General features: G+C 39.5%; 1 protein-coding gene across 2 annotated transcripts in view; it reads left to right on the top strand.

Moving 5' to 3' along the window:
- Window positions 1-26,066, top strand: part of LOC121370595 (globin C, coelomic-like) — a 48,581-nt gene extending 22,515 nt beyond the window's left edge. The window contains exons 1-3 of one of the 2 annotated variants that reach the window (XM_041495924.1): window positions 18,501-18,602; window positions 18,885-19,147; window positions 25,440-26,066. In XM_041495924.1, the coding sequence (XP_041351858.1) occupies window positions 18,933-19,147; window positions 25,440-25,845 (621 nt within the window). In that variant the 5' untranslated portion in view covers window positions 18,501-18,602; window positions 18,885-18,932 and the 3' untranslated portion in view covers window positions 25,846-26,066. Of the gene's footprint in view, window positions 1-18,500; window positions 18,603-18,884; window positions 19,148-25,439 lie in introns of those variants that run through there. The other variant, XM_041495923.1, reaches the window with a different exon arrangement.

Below are 26,066 nucleotides of genomic sequence, written 5' to 3'. Positions count from 1 at the left end.
GTTGAAAACGGTTTTAACGTAAACAAAAATGCAAAAATGTCACAAAAGCTGAAAAATACTAACATCGCATAATGAGCTTTAAATAACAATCATTTGGAACGTCACTGTAGTATAGAAGTACCATCCATAAAGTGAAAGTAGTATAGCCACCGCAAAATATCAATGTCAAATTGTGGTCTTTATTATAAGATTTATTTTTATTAATTTAATCATGCACCAATGAGTAGCCTGTTTTATAGGTCTAGAGGAACTGGACATTTGTTGTTTGGGTTTTTGGTGGGGTTTTTTAAATCTGCTGTATACTAAATTTTACATATTATCAGTGACAAATGGTGGCCTTTATTTGTTATTTATATATAACAAATTATTAGTCTAATCATGCACCAGTGAGTGACTGAGCGTTTTGCATTATTCTTCAGAGGATCCAGGGAATGGGCATTTTTCCTCCAAATGTATCTATTTTGCTTCAGTACTGAGCTAATAGTGTTAACTTCAGCAAGCTGCACAGAGGTTCTAGAATACGGTAGCCCGATGCCCGAGGACAGTGTTTTTTTAGATTCGGGCAACTAAAGATTACTTTTTGCGATCCCGATGGCAAGTAGTGAATAATAATAATAATAATAATAATATAATAATCTACAACGCTACGATCGTACGAAAACAAAAGAAACATCTACAAGTCACTTCTTTCGATTTGCAAGCATTAAAGAAACTGTTTTATAAAACGTTTTCTTTTGTATTTTGTTTTAACTTTATGTTTGAGCTAAAAATTATGTATTTAAAATATAATTTCAACGTAACTTTGAGATAACCGAGCAGGTAATCCACAGGTTACGCAAATATAATTAACGTAACCGAACAATTGGTTACCTAGGTAAAAACCACGTGAACCGACTCCCGGTTACCTCAGATTTCGAAATATTGTCCACTGTATATATGCATTCAAGACCGCATATGAGCACATAGTCAGGCGGCAAACTAAAGTACAGTGTAAGCTGTAAATCGGTTAATGGACAGTACCTGTACACAATAATTGTAGAATTAACTTCCACAACCATCGGCTGAATGATCACATGTGTTTTATGTGTATTGTTCACTTTCTCGTGGTGGGTGGGGGATGGGGTAGGGCGGCTGGGGTGTGTGGGGAGGGAGTGTCAGTGCGAAATCACTTTTGACGGATACTAGTTTAAGTGTGTTTCAGCTTAAGTAGTTGTCGATTAAACCCACTGTTTTTAATCAGCTGCTACGGCTTTTACAACACATTCATGTAGGTTACTTTCTCTTACACACATCTACACTTAGATTATAATGTAACGGTCGTGGCGTAATGGGGGGGGGGGGGGGGGGGGGGGGAGGAACTGGTTGGAACGGCAAAAAACCCAATTGATGTGTTCACCGAGGAGGTTCTATCCTGTTACCGAAGTCCCCCAGGCGAACGTTCAACCGATTAAGCTAGATCCCGCCCCGATCATGATAGATAATACCACACGATGGGTTACGAAAAACAGCAAGGATATTTTATATGCACTTTTCCATAGACAGGATAGTACATACCAGGGCTTTTAGTATACCAGTTTTAGGGTACTTGTTGGAACAGACAAAAACCCCAATTTGTGTGTCCACAGAAGTTCGATCCTGCGACACAAGCACCTCAAGCGAGCGGTCTGGAGTAATGGATGAACGGAAAAACTGAATAGGTTCACTTACAGAATCAACCTTAAGACATATTCGTACCCCTGACGAACTCCCAACCACTGAAAAAAAATCTAAACACAAAGTTTAAAATTATTTCAATTTGTATATATTTAACATCTATGTCGTATTCTGACGTTTTAAGCCTTTATTACAGAATGGGCATTTTTTTAATTACAAAATGGGTACCTACGTTTATTACAGAATGGGTCGTTTTTTTATTACAAAATGGGTACTAATTACAAAATGGGTCGTTTTTTATTACAAAATGGGTACATATTACAAAAATGGTAGTTTATTACAAAATGGGCCTCAACAGACGTCTGTTTTGTGTCACATTTAGTGTATTGTTTGGCCCGGTCCTCGGAAGAAAAAGTCGGATGTTTTTTGTTTGAAAACAGCATTGATTTTTCAGCTTGTTGGTCTTCTGCTGTTTTATTTCCATGAAACCAATTAAGCTTGGCGGAAATTTTAATTATATATGCAGCAAATATTTCTAATGAGAAAATCATGAAACCGATCAGAGTCAAACGACTTCGAATTGTATTACTTTTCATGAATAATTAGACGTACGTACGTACGTACGTACGTATGTATGTATTTAAGAATGAATGTGTGTGTATGAACTGATGTGTATGAATGAATATCTATATATTGGAAGTATTTCGGCCCATGGGATAACTAAATCCTTTCTGGCCTCACAAATTGTCTCATGCCGTTGCTGGGACTTGAACCTGTAGCATCGAATTGTCCGCACTTTGCAGGTTTAAAAAATAAAATAAAATAAGCTCTTTTACCGACCATATGTATGTATGTATGTGTGTATGTATATGTGTGTGTGTGTATGTATGTATGTATGTATGTATCTATCTATATCTATCTATCTATCTATCTATCTATCTATATATATATATATATATATATATATATATATATATATATATATATATATATATATATATATATCAATCATCCATTAAAGGCTGTTGTAGGAGATTTCACTGGCACTATAATCTTGATTGGTCAAATTATAATCACAAGACAATGTTTTGTTACGTCACTGTGTTTGTTTCAGCGCTAAACCTACCATTAGTGACGTAACGCCACTGCCGTTCTGCTGGTTAACGAGTCTACCACTGACATTCAATCCACATTATGTACGTACGTGTGTATCTGTATGTGTGTGTGTGTGTGTGTGTGTGTGTGTGTGTGTGTGTGTGTGTAACAGGGAATACGTATACTCATACATTTTACATTCGTTATAATGATATGAAACATTTGGGAGAATTTAATTACAACAGTACAACGATACATGAAACAATTGCAGGGAATACTTAAAAATAACTGACTACATTTCATATGTGATGTGTAATACCTGACATTTTCAGGGCTTATACACAATCCCTGAGTGGATCAGACATTACACGTATTACTGGAACATTTCAGGGATTATACACAATTCCTGAGTGGATCAGACATTACACGTATTACAGGGATTGTACACAATCCCTGAGTGAATCAGACACTACACGTATTACTTGACCAATTTCACAGATTAGTTATACACACGCAAGTACACCTTGACTGCACTGTATAGTGTGAGATAACCAATCGTCGGACTAAAACAAAAGTGTAACCAGTCAAGTCTCAATATACTGCTGTAGGTAGATTTTCAGAGGAAACCCGCTTCATTTAGCACTGGAAGCATGGAAGCTTTTATATCTTCCCCATAGACAGGACAACACACACCACCGGCTTTGATATACCAGTTGTGAGGCACTTTTGGGGATGGGTAAAATCCATCTTCGACAGTGAAAAATAATACTGTGTATGATCTTTTCAACACAGTTAGATAACATAAATTCAGTCGAGACGGCAGCTTTAAGAGTTATTTATATTTCGTACCAAAACAAAAATGTACCGCGTTTTCTCCCTAAGACTATATGTCAAAATTACCAAATGTTTGACATCTAATAATCGATTCTTAATAAATCAATGTGCTCTAGTGGTGTCGTTAAACAACACAAACTTTATATTTCGAGCAATTGTTTATATAGAGAATAACTGGGTTATCCCTTAAAGGTTAGAATGGCGAATGCCGCCATTCGACCTAAGCAGGATAAAGTCGATATCCTAAGACAATAACCGGTTCTTTGATTTATCCTGCAGTGCTACATAATAGAACAAATAAATGAAATGAGCCGTTTAGTTCACAACTTTAGCGTTTTACAGAGTTGTAGTTCAACGCGTATTGATTGCATTGTCGCCTATAAAATTGTTGTTTAGAATACGTATACACCGAAACAAAAAATGTAGTTCTTATTCGAATGATATATTTAATAATTCGGGGGACCGAGGGGTTGGGGAGTGCAAGGGGGTGGGGGAGGCGGTACCCTCCATCTCATAAAGATATAAAAATAAAACCTGAATTAGGGTAGAAATAGTTCCTTCTTAAAAAGCTAAATGTTTTGTGTGCGTGGAAATATGGAAATTCATCTAGTTAATATATCGTCATTGTAGGATGCGTCTGTATATTTTTGCGTGCGTCAGCAGGTGTGTGTGTTGCTGTGTGTGTATGTCAGTGTGTGTGTTTGTGTGTGTGTGTGTGTGTGTGTGTGTGTGTGTGTGTGTGTGTGTGAGTGAGAGAGAGAGAGTGAGAGAGAGAGAGAGAGACAGAGTGTGTATATATGTGTGTGTGTGTGTGTGTGTGGGTGTGAGTTTGTGTGTTTGTTTGAGAGTGTGTGTATGTGTGTCTGTCAGCACGTGTGTATGTGTGTGTCTGTCTCTGTCAGCACGTGGGTGGGTGTGGGTGTGCGTATGTAGGCGTGTGTGTGTGCGTGTGTCAGCACGTGGGCGTGTGAAGAAACATTGTTATTATGCTCGATATTTCGACAAGTGAGGAGGACGCAGGTTGTATGCGGGTAAGTCGATCCCATACACTAACACCTGAATAATGAAGCCGCTAAAAGGTGGCAAACTTGATATCATTGATTCTGTGGCTGCTGCATTAAAAGCATCCGTGTTGAATCCAGACCAGATCACACCAGACAGATCCTCGTGTTATGCTACACAAAATTGCAAATGTTAGACTAGGCAGAATTTGTGAAAATGTGCATATTTAAAGTGCTGAAGGCAAATGGTGTTAATTTAGAGCATACAAGCTTTTTAGGGGTATTGAAGGGTGCTGAACTCAAATCTGCTGTATGCCCAGCTCAAAAATGGCCGATAATGCCTCAAAATTGAGAAATCCAAGATGGCCGCCACCGCCGGGCTGAAATGTATTTATGTACATATCATTTTGAATAAACAAGGTAGAAACCTTAATGAAATGTGCTTTTGTAGGTTTTCATATATGGGGAATCCAATGCCATATTCAGTTTTGAGATCAAATGTCAAGAAACTGCTTGAAACTCATATTTATTGCAAAAATGGTCGTGTTTAACGTTGAATAATTCGTTGACCAGAAATGATCCACAAGCCCCATCCCTCTCCCTCCCCACCAGGAATACAGACCGCCCATTTTTTAAAAGTCCAGAGGCACACTACATATGATTTAAGTGTTGGAAGGAAGCATATTGCATGAGTTGATCATATCTGCTGTCAAGCGTTATTATACAGTCCCTTCATTGTGTGTACACACAGGTAGATGTGCACACATGAACTTATTCCTGGTCGTCATGAGTATTCCGGCAGTTGTTGCCAAGTTTTCTGCAGGTGCACGAATCGATGCATTCCATGCGGATTTTCCTGCAGCTGCAGTTTTGGCTGAGGCACTCCTTTGTACAACCATATGATGTGATCTCCCTGCAAGATTTCGGGATAGGTGGCAGAGAGAGTAGCCGTGGCACTAACTGACCGTCCAGGTGCATCCATCCCATTTCGGTCACTGGAGGAAGATCAGGATATGGCGAGTGTGCTTGGTTCCAGACACTTGCTTGATAGTGTGAACGCATGATGTGAAACTTTGCCGTATCTGAGGTTGGTGGAAGAGTCTCTTGTGGACGACCGATACAAAACAACTTGACTCGTGCTTTGTTGCATGTATCAACCTCGGGCACGCCATATATCTTACAGATGAATTTCTCTGCTGATATAGCTATGTTTTCGGTGAGAGTGCCCTTGCCAAGGCCAATCAGATCAGTGTGATGTTGCTGCAACACCGTCCAGGTTGTTTTCTTACCATGGCCACTGAACTAAGACACACTATCACAGCCTGTTATGGCATGGCAAGTAGTGTGTCCACTTGATCAGCAGATAGCAACATGCGAATTTCATGTACTTGGAAATACTTTGGAGCCTTCGTCGTCCCAGCTTTCATGTAGAGACGTGTACATCTCATGCTGTTATAGTGTGCTATAAGTAGAAGAAGCACATCTGTATCAGGCACTGACACAACTATCGTTTTCATATGAGCATGGATGCAGTGCAAAATCAGCCGAGTATCAGATTCTTCGTGTTCAGCCCTGAGAGAGGAGACACCGAGATCTGGATTAGATGACTTGACAGTGGTCGCTTCGGCGAACCCCCCTGCTACTACAACCACTGGTTCATCTGTCGGGCTGTGTTCAATCAGATGGTTTGAAAGTAGTAGAGCGAGATCTGCTTTATTTCCCTCGAGTGCCATAAAGCTAGACCAGTTTGATGGGAGAGGACGTACCGGTCGGTGGCGCTGCTTGCGTTTGGTCCTTGTGCCTGCTTTCATTGATTCGTCTTGATACCTGTCGAAGACTACGTCGATCCTCTGGTATTTTTCTCCCATCTTGAACACAGTGTTAGCAAAGATGTTGGCATAGTCACCAAACGTTCTAATGTCAGGCGGCTTTCCAAGTGCCATCACGAGTGCTTGGCCATCAATGAACAGACAGCTGGGTTCATCGAGGTTAACATTTGCAGGGGTTTGGACTTGTTGCGTCAGTATGTTTGCTAACATAGACTTGTCGGTGGAATGTAGACTACCACTACTTGTGGCCAAAGATAGTGGGACGGTCATGAGTTCATGCTGGAGGATGTTTTCTAGGTCTAAGTGGACAGGAACATTCTACAAAGGCTCATAACAGCTTATAGAGCTTGCCCTTAGAAGGTTGCACGACTTCATACAAAGAGGCAAATGTCTTGGCCTTATTCTTTTGAATGGGTGATTTTAGATCCAGGTGCTGGTCACTATCTGGAGGCTCACACAGACGTTTGTCCACGAAGACTTTCATTTGCGCATGTCCAAGGTGTTCTGCAATAAGCAGAGATTCTTGAATCACAGGCGTCACCACATCCTTGTTGATTATGCCCCTCAATGTGTCACCGCCATCTTGAAACACGCCATGCTGTTTCAACGATACAACTATGCTGCCTTCATCAGAGTCGTCATTCTCCATTCTACTTTTCGTGCACTCATTGTGTGTGTACTCATCGTCTTCATCGTTCGTTGTCAGTCTCAGCATTGCTGTTGTCTGAGAAGCTATGACCGTTCTCAGATTATACGACAATGTCCATCTACTGAGTGCGGATACTATTCTGGTGATACCTACTAAGCCCCCACTCGTCTTTCCTGTAGCGTTTAGCCATTCCGTATTTTGGTCCGGCGAAACCTGATTGAAGCGTCGATCTGTGCGTTTTACTACGAAGTTGCCTTCCTGGAACTCAAGGAGGATTTCTGGTGGGAGAACCGACATCTCAGCCAGGTACACAGTACCCCATCTGGCGTAGTTAACATGATCGTACCTGAAGAGGAATGGCAGCATACGTTTGAACGCATATAGGTGGAGATCCCAGGATCCATCACGTTGCGCTCTTGTGAAGGGGAGTAGGATGCTGACCGTAGTCATATAGTCCGACCAGAATTCAGCATTCGGGTCATCAACTGCAAGAGCTGCAGCGAACTCTTTCATGGGCTGCTGAAATATGTCGGTAGTCAGTTTGTCGACCATCTGTGCAATGTGATCGGCGTCTATGGATGTGCAGACATCTGAGAGTTCCGCTCTCAGTGTAACATCAACCCCATCCAGGTACGTATAGAGCCGTGGAAGGAGTATTTGCCAAAGAGCCTGTAGGAGTAAGTTCCCTAAAGATCACACCCTACCCATAGCTCGCTCAGGCCAGACTCACTCGTGTGTCGTCCTATTACACCCAGAAAGTTCATGGCAATGTAAAGTCCTCCAAGGCAAGGTATAAGTATGTCCTTGTACTCTTCTACCGACCACTTCAGTTCCAGCAGCTTCAGATAAAGTGCCTCGTCCACCGTCAGAACGACATGCTGCTGTTCCATCGATTTGGCTACATGGAGCACTCGCTTGACGACTGTGTTCAACGTATCGAGTTCAGATGCAGGAGCCTGTATGATAGGTAGGTACCCTACTGTAGTTTTCTCCGGGTTGACTGTGCTCGCCTTTTGGTTGTGCAATGTCCAGGAAGGCATTGGTTTGTGAGATGACCGGGACAAGACGAAGGCCGTGTCAGTTGCATGCGCATTCTGTGCTGAGGGACATTCTTCAGGTGACTGTGTGAAATAATCAGCTGCGATCACACCGCTGAATGGACGCTCTTTGATTCCTCTGTTTGGTGCAGGTATGATGTCAGTCATCGCCTCGGGGATGTGTAATGTCTATTCCAATAAGGAGATCACCACTTGAGTGGCATGGAAAGTTCCTTTTCCGTCCAGAGTGTACTCATTAATGTCAACGTTGTCCTTCGAGAAATGGACAAAGCGACCCTTTACTAGATTTTTGGGAACAACAGCACCGTCGTCATCCATGGTCTCTAATGTTTTCTTGGCCAGTGCAGTGTCAAGTTTGATTACTTCACGGTAACTCATGACATGACCTGCCTTGTGAAACATGTTCACCAGCTCTTTCGAACGTGTAGCTTGGTGAAGGGTATTGGCCATTCCTATGTGCTTCGGAGTGAGGAGCTTGTTTCCATTGGCTGTGTACATAAGATCCTGTTAGAACTTCGAGCATTGACGCTTTTTCTTCCGGAATTTGTCGTTATTTTCACGGAATTAGTCGATTGTGTTTCATAAAATGTAATTAGTTATTGAAAGACAAAAAGTTTGTTTGTTTGTTTGTTTGTTTGTTTGTTTGTTTTGTCACGAGAATGGCATTATTTTTTCTGTGGTTGAGTATTCTGTTGTAAAAGTGACTAGTTTTTCTTCCAGAAATTGGGTTATTGTAAATATTGTAAAACTATTGTACATTTGTCTATTTTCCCTTCGATTTTGATATTTTGTTTTTAGGACTTGAACTTATATCCGCTTTGACTAAAAAGTACAGTCCAGTTCACGTGAGGTGTTTGGAGGCATTATTCGAATCCTCTGTGACCAATTGCTTTACTTTGTTTAAATCGCGTGCCTGACCCCCCCCCCCCCCCCCCCCCCCAAAAAAAAAAAAAAAAAAAAAAAACCACAACCACAACCCAAAACCCCTCCAAAAACCCCAACAACTAACCAACAACCAACCTTACAACAAACAACAAAAAAGAGAGTAAAGTTTGTTTTATTTTACGACGCCACTAGAACACATTGATTTTTTTATCTTATCATCGGCTATTGGACGTCAATCATATGGTCATTCTGACACTGTTTTTTTAGAGGAAACCCGCTGTCGCCACATAGGCTACTCTTTTACGACAGGCAGCAAGGGATTTTTTATTTGCGCTTCCCACAAGCAGGATAGCACAAACCATGGCCTTTGTTGAACCAGTTATGGTCGGTGCAAGTGGTTTACACCTACCCATTGAGCCTTGCGGAGCACTCACTCAGGGTTTGGAGTCGGTATCTGGATTAAAAATCCCATGTCTCGACTGGGATCCGAACCCAGTACCTACCAGCCTGTAGACCGAATGTAGCGGGTGTCCTCTCTTTGACTGTGTCAAAATGACGATATGTTTGACATCCAATGCCGATGATTAATAAATCAATGTGCTCTACTGGTGTCGTTAAACAAAACAAACTGTATTATGAGAGAACATAAGTGGAGACGTAATCTGGTAGGCCACCTACATTTGACAGGTGGCATTTGACTATTAAATATCATTACAGTGAGGCACAATGGTACTTTCTGTGTATGAGACATCACCACCCAAAGTACACGCGATTCCAACATTACATCGGACATGCAATTTCGATTCAGCTAAGTAGTCAGCCTGCAAACTTGAAATTTCTGTCACAAATAGGTAATACCCATACGATAGCACGCGCAAAACATTATTATCATGACATAAATACTTTACAAGTTATTAATCCAAAAAGAGGGGTATAGTGTTTTGGTATGTAGGATAGGGCTTGAGACATATTTATTACCCAGATGGTCTAGAATAAACGGTTGCATATATATCGCATTCTCCCTAGCTATCTTTATGGCATGGGTCACAATAATACATTGAAAAGTGTTATAGCACACTTCTGACATCACTATACAATCTAATTAAAATTAGCTCCACTATTACATGTGGATCTAACACCAGCCAGTTGGAGCTCATGTCCACCAATCAAAACCTTACTTGCAGAATCCTACTGAAGTGTTTTATTTAACGACGCACTCAACACATTTTATTTACGGTTATATGGCGTCAGACATATGGTTAAGGACCACACAGATTTTGAGAGGAAACCCGCTGTCGCCACATAGGCTACTCTTTTACGACAGGCAGCAAGGGATCTTTTATTTGCGCTTCCCACAGGCAGGATAGCACAAACCATGGCCTTTGTTGAACCAGTGATGGATCACTGGTCGGTGCAAGTGGTTTACACCTACCCATTGAGCCTTGCGGAGCACTCACTCAGGGTTTGGAGTCGGTATCTTAATTAGAAAACCCATGCCTCGACTGGAATGCGAACCCAGTACCTACCAGCCTGTAGACCGATGGCCTGCCACGACGCCACCGAGGCCGGTAGATAACATAGAATGGGGACGTCTTAAAATGGCATTAGAAATGTATGAGAAAGGGACAATGAGTTTGCTGCATTGTAAGATTTCCCCGACTAATACAATATTTCTACGATTAAACTTACATATTAAATATATTTTTTTGTTTAGAATATCAGTGGCTGTATATTCAATGTGTTTCTGGTCGTCGTAATATTTGTAAGAAGCACAAATTGGATTTTGCCTTCAGTTAATTTTGTACGTACGAAAAAAACATATTTTAGGAAATAAAATGAAATTCAACCTAGTACAAATATTCGAACGATCAGAAACACATTTAATATACAGCCACTAATATTTTATGAAGAAAAATATATTTGATATGTAATTACAATCATTAAACAGTCTCTGTTAGTCAATAACATCTTAAAAAGTGCCGCAAATTCGGGAATATCCCTTTAAAGGGACTTTCATTTGAGCAATAACTTTTGAAAATACTTACACTTCCTTGGAATATATAAGAGTGCGCATTTGGACGTTCCTAGGGGCGGGACGTAGCCCAGTGGCCAGTGCACCACGACTGGTATATCAAAGTCCGTGGTATATGTTATTCTGTCTGTGGGATGGCGGATATAAAAGATCCCTTGCTACTAATGTAAAAATGTAGCGGGTTTTCTCTTCAAGACTATATGTCAAAATTACCAAATTTTTGACATCCAGTAGCCAATGATTAATAAATCAGTGTGCTCTAGTGGTGTCGTTAAACAAAATAAATATCGGCCTCGATGGTGTAGTGGTTAAGCTGTCGGATTTAAAGGCTGGTAGGTACCGGGTTCACATTCCAGTTCTGGCTACCACCCAGTGTTAGTTAACGACTCGGTGGGTAGGGGGTGAGGCCACTACACCGATTTCTTTCTAATTAACCAGTAATCACTAACAACTAACCACTAGCCCATCGACCTGGACAGGCAACCCAGATAGTCGATATGTGTGCCCAAGATAGCCTGCTTGAACCTTAAATGGCTATAAGCACGAAAATAGTATAAAAATTACATACAAAGGAGTTGGAACCATATTTCGTGGGGACGACCAGCTCTCCGCTGTAAACAAAGCACCTGTCAGTGAGCTAGGTTTGTATACTCTATCAAAACATCGCTTGGTATCAATCTTATGCAGAGATACGCTACTGAATATGCTAATGGCAGTCTCTTCATAATCGTCATGACTTTTATTGCAATTATATATTGTTTTTGTGTACTACTGGTGAGTAGTTTATCGCATATTGTCGTCAGTTTCTCGGATAAGGCCAATCAACATAAATTTCTGATCAATATGCCATCGCGCATGAACTAGGACGTGCATTCTGATTTCAATTTAAAAATGCCCCTTATTTCGGTATCAAATATATCCACCTTTTCTGTGCAATCCATTCTTTTTTTTAAAAAAGCCGCATTGCCGCACTTTGGTGTGACTAGAGATGGACCTTTTTGCCCAAAAGACTTCCTTCTGACGGACCGGCCTCGGTGGCGTCGTGGTTAGGCCATCGGTCTACAGGCTGGTAGGTACTGGGTTCGGATCCCAGTCGAGGCATGGGATTTGTAATCCGAATACCGACTCCAAACCATGAGTGAGTGCTCCGCAAGGCTCAATGGGTAGGTGTAAACCACTTGCATCGACCAGTGATACATAACTGGTTCAACAAAGGCCATGGTCTGTGCTATCCTGCCTTTGGGAAGCGCAAATAAAAGATCCCTTGCTGCCTGTTGTAAAAGAGTAGCATATGTGGCGACAGAGGGTTTTTCCTTCTGACGGAGGAGTACCTTAAAATGATTTTTAGTTTACCTCGCTTACCGCAACGACTGCAGTGAAACGGTTATATATGACAGAATGAATGAATGAATGAATGAATGAAAATTCATTCATTCATCCATCCATTCATTCATTCATTAACGACTGCATGAATGAATTTTTAACGACACCCTATCACAAATATACACATCTAGGCTATCGGGTGTCAAATAAAGGTGATATGACAGAAAGAATATAAACATTTTTTTGCGTACTATTAAACTATTTATGTCGATGAATTCACAGATAACAATTGTTCTATTCATCTGATCATGACAGCAATCTTGAAATTCAATATGGCCGTCATTTCATTATGATGGCTTCTAGAATTTCATCATAGCTACGTCAGTGACAGAAAATGTCCGTTGAGCTGAGTATCATGCAGTAAAAGTCTTCCCATTTTTCACTGACCTCTTTGTGTGGTTCTTCACCAGATCCAATTTGGCTATTTACACATTTTATTTTTGCCAAAAAATATACATTTTGTAGACATACATACATATTTATATATATAATTATATAATGTGCACATTGCGGGGAATGGTAAGTAGCATCGGGTTACAATCGATACAAGTCAATAATAAATGGGTAATACATGCATAGCAATAATATACAATATAATAACATATGTCATGTATTAATGTCGTCTGTTCTATGCGTTGTAGCAGTGCTCAAATGCTTACACAATTTAATTAGCTGTTTTGAATTATCTCTGGACAGCAGTTGCGTTAATTTAAATGTTGATGGTTTATTATAATAAAAAGGTTTAATATATTTATCTCTTATGTTACTGTAGAAAGGACACACTAGAACACTCTTTCAAAATACAGTTATCTGTATTCAACAAATTTATTCAATATTTAACAATACGGATGTTCCTACTTATGTACAAAGGTGATCTACCTAATTCAAAATAGTCCATCATATTAGTTGTGCTCTTTTTTTACGCCTAAAATACGTTTACAGAATTGTAAATGTAGGATCTCGTGACTATTTGCTTTGTTAAAACCCCAAACTTCAAGGCCATAATTTAAAATACTGCTAACATATGTATCAAACAGTGATAGTAATGTTTCTGCATTTAAGAAATAGTTACTAGTTTTACCGAATAGAGCAGCCATAGCTTTTCTACCTTGGTTGCATATTACCTTCTGAGTGGTATTAAATTTTCCATTATAATGATAGTCAAAACTGTCAACAATTTCTAAATCGGTTTCGTGGTATGTCCACCTTTCTTCAGATTTCACATTTCCACCTTTTCTGAATACTACGATTTTACTTTTATTAATATTTACTTTTAAATTCCACTTATTTGTGTATATATACAAAGTGTCTAACATACTCTGCAATTCAGGCGCACTTTCAGAGAACAATACTGTATCATCAGCATACATCAGTAGACAGAGATGAAGCATATTTAACTGGTATAGTCGGTCGGTGGAATTTAACAGTTCCATTTCTAGATCGTTAACAAATAAAGAAAACAAGAATGGCGAATTAGACCGGATTTGTACCAGAAGGATTCAGATATATTTCCCTGATCTTTTATTTGACCATACATTGATTTTACAACATTTACAAGCTTACTATATAATCCTAATTTATAAATATTTAGCCACAATGCCTTATGCTCAACTGTATCAAATGCTTTACTAAAGTCAATGAAAGCACAATAGAGTATTTTCTTACTGCCAAGCGTAGTAGTTCTAAGACTCTGCAGAGCAAAAATAGCGTCAACTGTGCTAAAACCGGTTTTAAACCAAAACTGCGCATCAGATATAATATTGTAGGTTGAACTCACATTCAGTAATCTATTGGTTAATATTGTTGTGAACAATTTTGATAAGTGGTTCATGAGAGTGATACCCTTATAATTATTTACATCATTTTTATCATCCATTTTAAACACAGGAATAATTGTGCCATTGCACCAATTTTCTGGAAAGATGCCAGAGTCTAAAATAGCATTAAAAAGCTAAGAGCCCCAGTGATATGTGGTGGAACTTTCATGAATACAGGTATGTTGAATTCTCTTTATTTTTGGCCACCGTCACTAATTTCTTCTGTTATACCATATTCAGTTACATCATTAAATTCAGGTAATTCCGATAATCTCTCCAGACTCAGTCCATCATAGACTGATGGTAGGTTGATCTGGTTGTGATTTACGCTTGTACACAACCTTTTGGACTATATACGTTCTTGTTACACACACATTCTGGCGAGATTCTTTGCAAATATACAAAACTCCGTCCATTAATACTCACGTATTCACCTTTCTACGACTGAATGAGACGTCTGCATTACGAGGGTTGGTCTCTTCCATTCTATTCATGCGATCGCTTTGATTGGTATTAGGGATTGGTCTTACGTCAAAACACACATCTCTTTCAAAATGGCAGATGTGTATGACGACTGCAGGGTACGCTAAACTTTCGAACTCTAGAAATCTTTCCCAATGAAATAAGACATTTTGTGGGAAGGTTTTCTTAAAAACATATTACAAACATTAAAGCCAACATAAAGTCAGACATTTGTTTTTTAGTATGTAAAAATATTATGGTACCATAACAGGTTATAATAAGTGAATAAAAATCTAATTTACCTGTGATTGTTTTTCCATGTAGATAACATCGCCCTATTATATACGAGTTTCCATTACATAAGAGTCGAAGTCTTATAGATTGGTTACATGTAGTGGTTTAATAAGTGATCAAATACAATAATATAATACATTAAAATAAAGTGTCCTACCATAAGCTTGCCAATAGCCAGTAGGATCCATAAGCAGGTCCTGTGCTGATAAACTAGAACCAAATCTTTACATCTCAGACTTTATGAAAGTGTTGAGTATAGATTCTAAAAATAACCAGTGATCAAATACAATAATATAATACATGTAACTTAAAATAAAGTTCCCTACCCTAATCTTGATCATAATAGAGGACCGTCCAGTAGGATCCATAACCAGAATCCGTGCTGAAAAAACTAGAACCAAATCTCTAATGATGTCTCAGACTCTATGAAAGTGTCGAGTATAGATTCTAAAAAAACAATTTATAAGCACCAGTGCCCGTGTTTATAAAACGTTTAGACTCAATCTCTAATGACGTCACATGCATACATTTTGTATGGCGCTGTCATGACATTAGTTTCTTAGACTCTATTAGAGTCTCGAGTCTAGACTCTAAACGTTTTATAAGCATCAGGCCTGGTCAGGATGGTCATGAGGAATTTACGTTGTAAGGATATTAAAAATTTATATTAGTCAAGACCACCCTCTCAAAAGTTTGGTACACGACCATTAAGGGACTTCCGCTGCGTTGCTTTTATCCAGTGTTTTCCTGTTTATATCTATTTAACTTTCAAACGTACTGCTGGGCACACTTCATCTGTCCAGGACAAGGGTTAGTTGTTTGGGATTAGTGAGAGGGACGTCAGGTTAGCGTGCGCAGAGCCGGATCCATGAAATATTTTATGGGAACTAAGAGAAAAAGGACACAAACTAAATGGTAAAAATAGCTTGCCAATGACATTTTAAAAAGGCAAAAAAGGCATTTAAATATATTTAGGGGGGGGGGGGATCCCTGGTCATCCATGGATCTGCCTCTGGTGCGGCTTTACACTTCCATGTCCGGGTGGGAGCCGGTATTGCACAGTGAACTCAGTATCTCCCCTCTGTAAGGTCGATGGCTTAACCACTTTACCAGCGAGATTGGTTTAAAAAGTGCATGTACATTAACACAAGTTTATGTATATCTAACGCTTGTGAAAACTGTTTTAAATATGTAAACAACAATATATTCATGCTTTAATCTTCCACGTGTCTGGACAATTTGATACGGTCAAAGGACAAAAGTAGAGACAGACCTAATTGAAATGTTGGGATTTCCCAATTTGGTCTTAATATACAAAGACAGAAAATTACTACCCCCAGACCACACGTGTAATAACGGTACCCCATTATTCCTCGATGCGTATGTGGAGAAATTTTTTATTTGGTTAATTTTTTTTTTTTTTTTTTAAAGGAAAGGAAAAAAGTGAGAAAATTAGCTATATAGATGAACCTATTATTATTTAATAATAGTGGAGTAATCGATTATCGTCCTTTGTTTTACCCAACATAATTGAAATAAACTATAGAAGCACTCAGATCAGTTACATATCTCGATCTATACTCAGAAATTCGGATCTGTCGCATTGTCTAAACGCCCGTTTCACTTTGTCTTATGCAGAGATATGATTTTGAATACGTTAATGGTTTTGCCGTTCAGAACTGAAACCAATCTCTACATATGGGATCTGGCTAACTGAAAGACTTGGTACAACATATTATAATATGATTCTATAGATAGCAAGAGATAACCTTGCCAGTAAAGATCAATACCCACGCATCAGATCACATTTTGGACATCATATTTAACATAAGCACCCTGGAAAAACATAACAAATCATATATTACAATCCATAATATATTAAAAAATAAACCTAACGTTACGAAAATTGTCGTTTGTGTCAGCCATTTTTATTTTTTATCATTAACCGACATCAAACATCCTGTTATGTCATAAATTCCATCATAATCAGATTCTACGGGGGAAATGGCCATAGAAACACCTTTTCAAATTCAGCTTTTAAGAAAAAAACCCAAACAAGTTTGCCCAACTTTAATAAAAGTGCAACGGGATACTGGATGGCATCTCAGTGATCTGCATTAAGATTAAAATAAGTAGTTCTTTGTTTTGTCTTGGCTCAGTCATGCAAGTACAAATTTGGTTTAGTTTTGTTAGATGTAATTTCATTACTAGTAATTACATTTTTTTCATTGTTTCTAGAATGTTTCCAATATTCTTAAAATAATAGTACAGAGTACAGAAATAGCCGTGGCATCAATTCGAACACGGGACATATTGATTTGTCGGCACAGTGGATCGGTGGAACACGCAATCCCTTGTTGTGGAAATGCACCACCACAGGAATGTTGACATTGCGTGTGAGTATGTTGTTGGATGTGATGCAGAACACAGAACAACTGTGTGATTGTTTCGAACTGACGTTCACGGGCCACAATCTACTACAATCTATTGTAGTGGTGTGGTCTGTTAAATAGACACTCACTTGCTACAGTCCATAGGTCGATCGGCAATGTCAACAATAACGCGTGCTGGCGGACATGTGTCGGGTGACTGATTTCATCGATATAATTCTCTATATATCCATAGTGTTGTCAAATAAGGCTTGTTTCACACACTATGATCACGTGAATTGTTTTCTTGGAAGGAGTTTTCACACAAAGTACAACTCGTGTCTCAACCTTCTGTGGATATGGACACGTTGGCAGTGTCCCTTGTCTGCCTCTAACACGGAAGAGTAGCTCGAGCCTCCTCTAGCGTTATTCTTTTTATATTCTCACAAATAACAGAATAACACTAGATGACACTCGAGCTAACGGAAGCGATGCGAACTTCGCCGAAGTAGTTGTTATATTAGTATGTATCATCTTCAGGTAGCACTAAACCAAATAATTTCCGGCTGGGTCAAAATTCGAGATGCATCGAACTTTTGATAGAGAAGTTAAAACCACTAGTCCTGTGATTGGTTATAAATGTGAGTGTGTTGGTTGTAAAAAGAATTAGTTTCATCTGGGCTAAAAATGTATGCAATTTTATTTAATCTAATACCACTGTATCAAGTAGCCCTGTGCTTGGAACATGTATGGGGTACCTGTAAAAAAAAGTACTCATATTTTGTGTGAAACTAGGGGTGTTGTAAAAACATCTGGTTATACCGAAAATGAGCCGTGAAAGGTGCCATTTTCTTCGGTTAATACTTTGAGGTTGGGGTTGTAGTACTGATATTTATGGGTCATAGTTTGGTTGATATATTGCATATTGCTTGTTTTTAAGCAAAAATTTTAACATGGTCGCCCATGCGATTTTATTTGGTATAGTACAACCTACAGAATAAATTGATTTTGCATTGCTTATAATTATCACATTTCAGTCCACTCATCGTCATCTTTCTAAAGCTGTATTATATTAACGCGTTCTATCGTGTAACATACATCGTTCTAACTGCTACAGGTATACAGCTACTGTTTTAATATTAGTTAAACTACTAGAACGTTCAGATGGGTTGTGGTGACCTTACACTGGAGTTTCCACCAAAAATATGACCGTCGTGTAGTTAGCCAACTCTCATTAGACGGTGTTGTTAAACATTCATTCATTCATTCATTCATTCATTCATCCATTCATTCAGTTTGGTTCTGTCGCGCTGATGTGTATCTTTTCGTCGTGTTGGAGTGTTGTTAAACATTTATTTATTCACTGTTTTTGTCGTGCTGGGGTGTCGTTAAACACCGATTTGTTCACGGTTTTTGTCGTGCTGGCGTGTCGTTTAACACTGATTTATTCACTTTTTCTTTTCTTTTTTCTTTTTTAATCCTGGGTTGTCGTTAAATTGATTTATTCGCCATTTTTCTTGCAGGGTGAATGGCCGACAGCGCCCTCTATTTGCAGCGTGCGTGACGCGGTGATGGGCTGCGACCTCACCAAAACCACGTCCGTGGCAGTTGAAGAGACAGACGCTCCAGAAGAAGTTAAAAAGTCTGGATTTACCGAGACTCAGATTGACACTATTATCAGTACCTGGCCCGTGTTGTACCGTGACCCGGTTCGAACCGGCGCCCAAGTCTTCATAAGAATATTCACAGATGTGCCTGGCTTGAAAAAACTGTTTGGACAGTTTGGGTAAGAGAGTACTCATTGTGTGTTAATATGCCGCCGAGTATCTTTACTTAAAAACACGCCTGTGACGTCACTGTATTGTCTCGACGCTCCATTATTTTTCAGTAATTGAGCGATGATTCCAGGCTGGTAGGTACAGGGTTCGCAGCCTGTTACCGGTGTAGCAGGCTCAAACCACTCCCCTCAGATTTCACTCTAGAGTGATTTGAGCCTAGGCTCAGATCACTCCCCTGCCCAGGCTCATTTCACTCCCCTCAGGCTCAAATCACTCAAGTATAGCTATTTAATACACGGCCATTTAATTTAAAGTAAGTGCACTATTATCTAGAATGACATCGGCATTGCAATTAATGAATAAAGGAAAGGAATACACTTGCATTATGTCACTTTATTTGTATTATTTGATAACTATTTTACTGATTGCATGCCTGCTGTGGATAAAAGGGATAGTATTTTTTTAAGGACTAATTATCTTTTAATACTTTCATGATCTTCTAGGCTCATTTCACTCCCCATCCAGGCTCAAATCACTCCCCTATCTAAATTACAAGTATAACTATTTAATACACGTCCTTCTAATAGTAGCGTCTTCAATTCTTAAATTAGTGGTAACTAGTGAGTTATTAGGAATAAGTAACTGCATATTTGAGTACATCGCTTAGACAAATGTAAGCTGTTTCAGGTAAACAAAATAAATACTAGTTTGTCAATTAAATACCAGCTGTTACTTATAATAAGCAAAGGAGGACATTTTTATTGTTTACATTGTAACTCAATGTATACGTTGTCATAGTTATCTTCCGAGAATAGTTTTTTTGCAGATGATTAAACTTGGTGAAAAACAGTTTGTGTTGTTACGTGTGACTGTCAATATAAGGAATGACGTCTGAATCGACTTGCTTTATATTATGTCCTCATGGATGTAAGTGGGTTCACGAGAGCAGATTTTCCATAACACAGACTAATTTTAGCCTTAACACAGACTAACTTGTGGGGTTATTTTCCATGTTTTCACGAACACAGGTAATGGAAAATAGACAATGAGGTCAACATGTCAGAAAGCGTACATTTCAGATTCATATATGACTACATTACACGATTAAAGTGTTCATTGTAATTTGTGAGGTATATCATACAGTTAGAGTCCATGAGGGGTGGTACAACGCACAAGCATTCTTACCGCATCCAGCGTCGCTGGCCTTGGCGATCTTCCGTGTGTATGACTACTGGTGTATTTAACATGGAAGCCACGGCAACAATCTCAGTGTCTGTGGCCCAAACTGCATTATTGTCCATATCACTCGCCAACAAGTATGCTGTCATATCCGGGTGGCGAGAGTAACCCTGGAAGTGCTTGCTATAGCGTTCATCACCGAGAACTTGAACGACTTGTGAGCGGATTGTCCTATGGTGCTTTTCAGTTCCGCTTACTTCTTTGGAGATGGCCCGAAACAGGCAGTTGCCGTCCCCTACTATCGTGTCAATTTTCGCTGGTAGTTTCTCTAGAGATCCGGGGGGTGATCGCTTTGGGAACCTTCCCTTCGGTTGCGCAATGTCCATCTTTTGACACGCGAACTTCCGCCAGGGAGCATCAGTCGGGACGAATGAGATGGAATTTTCTTCACATCGTGTGACTTGTACATCGGTGGATTCTGTTGTCTTTTCTTGGGGATTTGGTGGCGTGCTAGATGCTGAAACCCTCGGCTTGTATACCTTCATGTTGGTGTCATTAACCTTCGACTTCAAGACCTTAGAACTGTCTGTTTGTCTGACTTCGTACAGGCCTTGACCGACACTCTTTGTTACGATGTACGGTCCATTCCACGGATCCACGCTCTTGCCACCCTTCCGGTCTGCACGTCTGGAATTCCATACCAGGACGAGGACTCCTTGCGTAAATGAGGTCTTCCTTGAATGGCGTTTCTGGTAGTCGCGCTGTTGGCGGTCCTGTGCCGTGGTGATATTGTCCGAGGCTGTTGGATAAACAATATCCTGAACGTGACTAATCGACTGGAGGCGAGCTTGCAGAGACGTTGATTCATAATCCTCAGCGGGTTCCTCCATCTCTTCATCTTGGGTGTCACCTACAATGTCCACGGGGAGGATTGCATTCCGACCATACATCAGATAGAAGGCACTAAACCCTGTAGACTTCTGACGACTTGTGTTGCAGTGCATTAACTATCTGCAAAAAGAGCGTTATGGTCTCTTAGTAGTGGATAAGAGAGTTGTGAAAGTATGCCCTGGTCGCTAACATGTAGGCGTACTTATGGCAACATACACTGAATAAAACAATAGATTGATATGTACCTCTCCAATATTTTGATGAGAGTCTTATCTCTTCCGATGTGTCCGCCAATAGCCTGTGCTTCAGTTGAAGTGTTACACCCTTCGTGGCACATCGTCACTATTCTTTGCCGTTCCTTCTCGTCTAGCACAACTCGTAAGTCGCGAACTGAAAGTTGAAGCAATTGTGTAAACATTAAACTGGTCAAGAATACTCTTATAGACCATGTACAATGAGGGTGGCGGTCACTTGCCCTCCCAATGATTTGCCCTCCGGTCTTATTCATAAGTGTCAACAAGCAGAGTTTATTTAGTTAATTTATTCACTTGCCATTAATGTTACTGTAGTATAGAATTATATCAATAACAAATAATATTCATAATATATCACATGCTATATATTACATCTTACACATGGAGATAAATCGTTCTGCATTAATATACTAGGGGGAGTGATTTGAGCCTGCAAGGGGGAAGTGATTTGAGCCTAGGCCCAAATCACTCTAGAGTGATTTGAGCCTGGGGAGTGATTTGAGCCTCCTACCGGCTCCAATCCAGAGCGAGTTCTTAAGGGCTCAATGGGTAGGTGTAAGGCCACTACACCCTCTTTTCTTTCCAACTAACCAACTAATAACTAAACCACTGTCCTGGACAGACAGCCCAAATAGCTGAGGTGTGTGTCCAGGACAGTGTGCTTGAACCTTAATTGGATATAAGCACGAAAAGAAGTTGAAATGAAATGATGATTCCATAAACTCTCCATTACTAAGTTATTACACCTAAATATAGGAATGGGCAGGTTTTACTTAAGTAATCGATACCTGAACATTTTTAATTAACTGAAACACAAAGCCGTAACCAAAAAAAGGTTTACTCTAAAAATATCCGCACAAGCTGTCAGGAGGTTAGTCCGAACCGTCATTTTGTTATCACCTCAAACAAAAAACGTCGATATCGTTGTTCAGTTTATTTATAGTCGTGTTTCAGTTCACTGTTGATATAGCTTAAAGGGACACACCCTAGTTACGGCTATTTGTTAACCATTACGGCGTTGTTTTTCGCTATTAAACCCCATTTTTCACAAATAAAATTGCATTTATCATTTTGGTTCGGTTTGTTTTCTCGCAATCAACATCCGATTTGTTGTTGTTCATTTGTGAGATTTTTCTTCACAGTTCGTGAACATTGTCAGTAACAATAAAGTTCAGACAAGTAAGTGGCTCAATATAAAACGTTACAAACCCTTAAAACCAATAATTTTGCTAAGTCTTACGATATCTGGAGAGAGGATACAACCAGGACAGAACAGTTGGAACATGTCCAGGAGAGGTGAAACGAACGCACCCCAAGTCTGTGATATTTGTTGTGACGTAGGCATTGTTGTGCTTCGAGCGACATCTACCGGTGACATCACTCCATTTGATAAAAACGTGATCTAAGTGTGTTACAGGTTTGTAGATTAACCAAATTATAATTTATTTTCGCTGAATGGAACAAGGGTGTGCGGCTTTAAAATCCGAGAGAGATATCCATTGCTATTTTATTCCTGTGACAATCCTTGAATATAGTTGTGGCCCACTATTTTTGCAATTGAATATCTGTAAAATAAAACATGCAAAGAATATACTAGTAATTCCGATTGTCAAAAATAGTATGACATTAAACGAAAACTAAACCAATCAATTCAATATAGACTAGATTAATTCCTCCTCGTTTTTTTCAAGATTCGGTATATTCAGTCAGAATAAAATTGCCACAAAACAGCTAAAAACGAGTTTCGTTGATTACATATTTAGCGTAGTGGCCATCTCAATAGACTCGAGCATAGCATATTAGGTTCAAATTGGAGCCTAAATATTGGACAGCAATATTTTATCAAAGTGGACAGTGCCAAACGAAAGTCCTCCGCCATTGACAGGGCAGTACATACCACAATCTTTGATGTACCTGGATTTGACGGATAATACTGAACCCATCGATGGTGACCGATCCTGCGATGGACCTATCAGGCTTCTGTTCTGGACAGACAGCCTATATGGGCTGTGTGTGCCAAGGACAGCGTGCTTGAACCTTAATTGGATATAAGCACAAAAATAAGTTGAAATGAAATGAAAAATAAGTTGAAATGAAAGATAAGTTGAAATGAAATGAAGTGATTGGTATGTGATTTAGGTGTATGCAATTGTTTGAGTGTGAGTAATGTTAGTTATGCTTATTCAGGGCCGTACCCTCCGGGGGGGGGGGGCAGGGGGGGCAGCTGCCCCCCCCCCCTCAGAATGTTGTCCTTTTTTTTTTTTATATATATCTCCAGTAATAGCATAGAAATGTTTAATCTTTATAGTATGTTAAAAATTATTTATAAAATTTAGTGCCCCCCCCCCCCCCCCATGGATTTTGGTCAGGGTACGGCCCTGTTATTAATATGATAAATGTTTTTATTGCTAAGATAAATTAGTAACAAACTGACATGGTTCTTTTCGTTTCCATACCATCACACTAGTACAAAGCGATGTTACAGATTATTGTTATAAATAAGCGTACGAGGCAGGGTTTTAGGATAACTCCACCCCACCTTACAAACCCGTACGCCTATGTTGTAATATGACATGCATCAAAATCATAATCATCCTTTTGTTTCGTTTCGTTTTTATTTATTATTTATTTTTAATTTTTTGAATGATCTTTATACTGAATATGACGCAACATCAGTTCATTTATCAATCATATGAATCAAAGTTTATTTGTCCTGTATTACAGTTTATACTGAATATGACGCCACATCAGTTCATTTATCAATCATATGAATCAAAGTTTATTTGTCCTGTATTACAGTTTATACTGAATATGACGCCACATCAGTTTATTTATCAATCATATGAATCAAAGTTTATTTGTCCTGTATTAAAATTTATACTGAATATGACGCCACATCAGTTCATTTATCAATCATATGAATCAAAGTTTATTTGTCCTGTATTAAAATTTATACTGAATATGACGCCACATCAGTTCATTTATCAATCATATGAATCAAAGTTTATTTGTCCTGTATTAAAGTTTATACTGAATATGACGCCACATCAGTTCATTTATCAATCATATGAATCAAAGTTTATTTGCCCTGTATTAAAGTTTATACTGAATATGACGCCACATCACTTCATTTATCAATCATATGAATCAAAGTTTATTTGTCCTGTATTAAAATTTATTTGTTCTGTATTAAAGTTTATTTTGCCCAACTAAAAAAAAAAGTTTGTTTTGTTTAACGACACCGCTAGAGCACATTGATTTATTAATCATTGACTATTGGATGTCAAACATTTGGTAATTTTGACATGTAGTCTTTGAGAGAAAACCTTCCATTGGGAACAAGGGATCCTTTGTATGCACCATGGCACAGGCGGAATAGCACATGCCACGACTTTTGATATACCAGCCGTGGTGCACTGGCTGGGACGAGAAGTATCCAAATAGATTCACTGAAGGGGGTCGGTCCCATACCGATCGCGCATCAAGCGAGCACTTAACCACTGGGCTACGTCCTGCCCCCTTGCCCAACTAGTTCTGTTAAATGGATCACATGAAAACATTTCACTCCAATGCACTTGAGGGTTGGGGTCACAATTTGATCTGTAGTATCCAAAGGCAAGAGAGTTGACGTCAGTATCATTACTTGTCATAAACCTGACATATTCCCGGTTCAGAAGATATATAATACAAAAGTATATCTTTCCGAACACTTTTTTTTTTTTTTCATTTTCATTGGCTCTGGCTTATAACACGTTTAGACTATAGACTCTAGACTCTAACTGAGTCTGAGACACTAATGTCATAATGTGTGACGTCATTAGTGATTGAGTTTGGACTCTAAGACTTTAACAGAGTCTGAGACATCAATGTCATAATGTGTGACGTCATTAGTGATTGAGTTTGGACTCTTAAAAAGTTTCATAAGCAAGGGTTCAAGTCCCCTTGTTAATATGATATGATTTTGTTTAATTTACAGGTCGTACAGTGTGGAAGAACTGATGGAACTAAAATCATTTCGCGACCACTCTAGACTCTTCATGGAAGTGATCCAGACAATCGTCGACAACATCGAGACTCTGCCCAAGGAGACCCAGAACGACATCATCGCGCTGGGGGCGTCTCACGCCACCTTCCACGGCTTCGACAAACAGTACTTTCGCATCTACACCAAGTGTCTGTTGGAGGTGTGGGAGCAGGAGCTGGGGGAGGAGTTCATTCAGGAGGTCAGGGATTGCTGGCTCCTCGTGTTCGAATACCTCGTCGACAAGATGTCAGAGGGGTTCGACCTCTGCCACAAAGACATGGACTCGGACCACTTCAGTGGCATGTTGAGTGACGGGATGTTTTCCAAGGAGCACCAGCACCAGACGTGCACGACGTAGTAGTTATATAGTGTGTCTGTGATACAAATATATGTATATATACGTTGTTGACACGTTGACGTCAAGATACGACTTTCTTGACCAGGGCCCCGTTTTATGAAGCGATCTTAGCGCTAATTTCACCTTAAGTGCATAAGATACCATGGTGCATAGGCGTAGGAACCAGGATGGGGGAATAAGGGGGCGTGTCCCCCCCCCCCCTTTCTTGATCCAGTAACAGC

This window comes from Gigantopelta aegis, chromosome 4 (genome assembly GCF_016097555.1).
Source record: "Gigantopelta aegis isolate Gae_Host chromosome 4, Gae_host_genome, whole genome shotgun sequence".
NCBI lineage: Eukaryota > Metazoa > Mollusca > Gastropoda > Neomphalida > Peltospiridae > Gigantopelta > Gigantopelta aegis.
The sequence above is the reverse complement of the archived record's forward strand: the minus strand, read 5'-3'. Positions and strand labels throughout refer to the sequence as shown.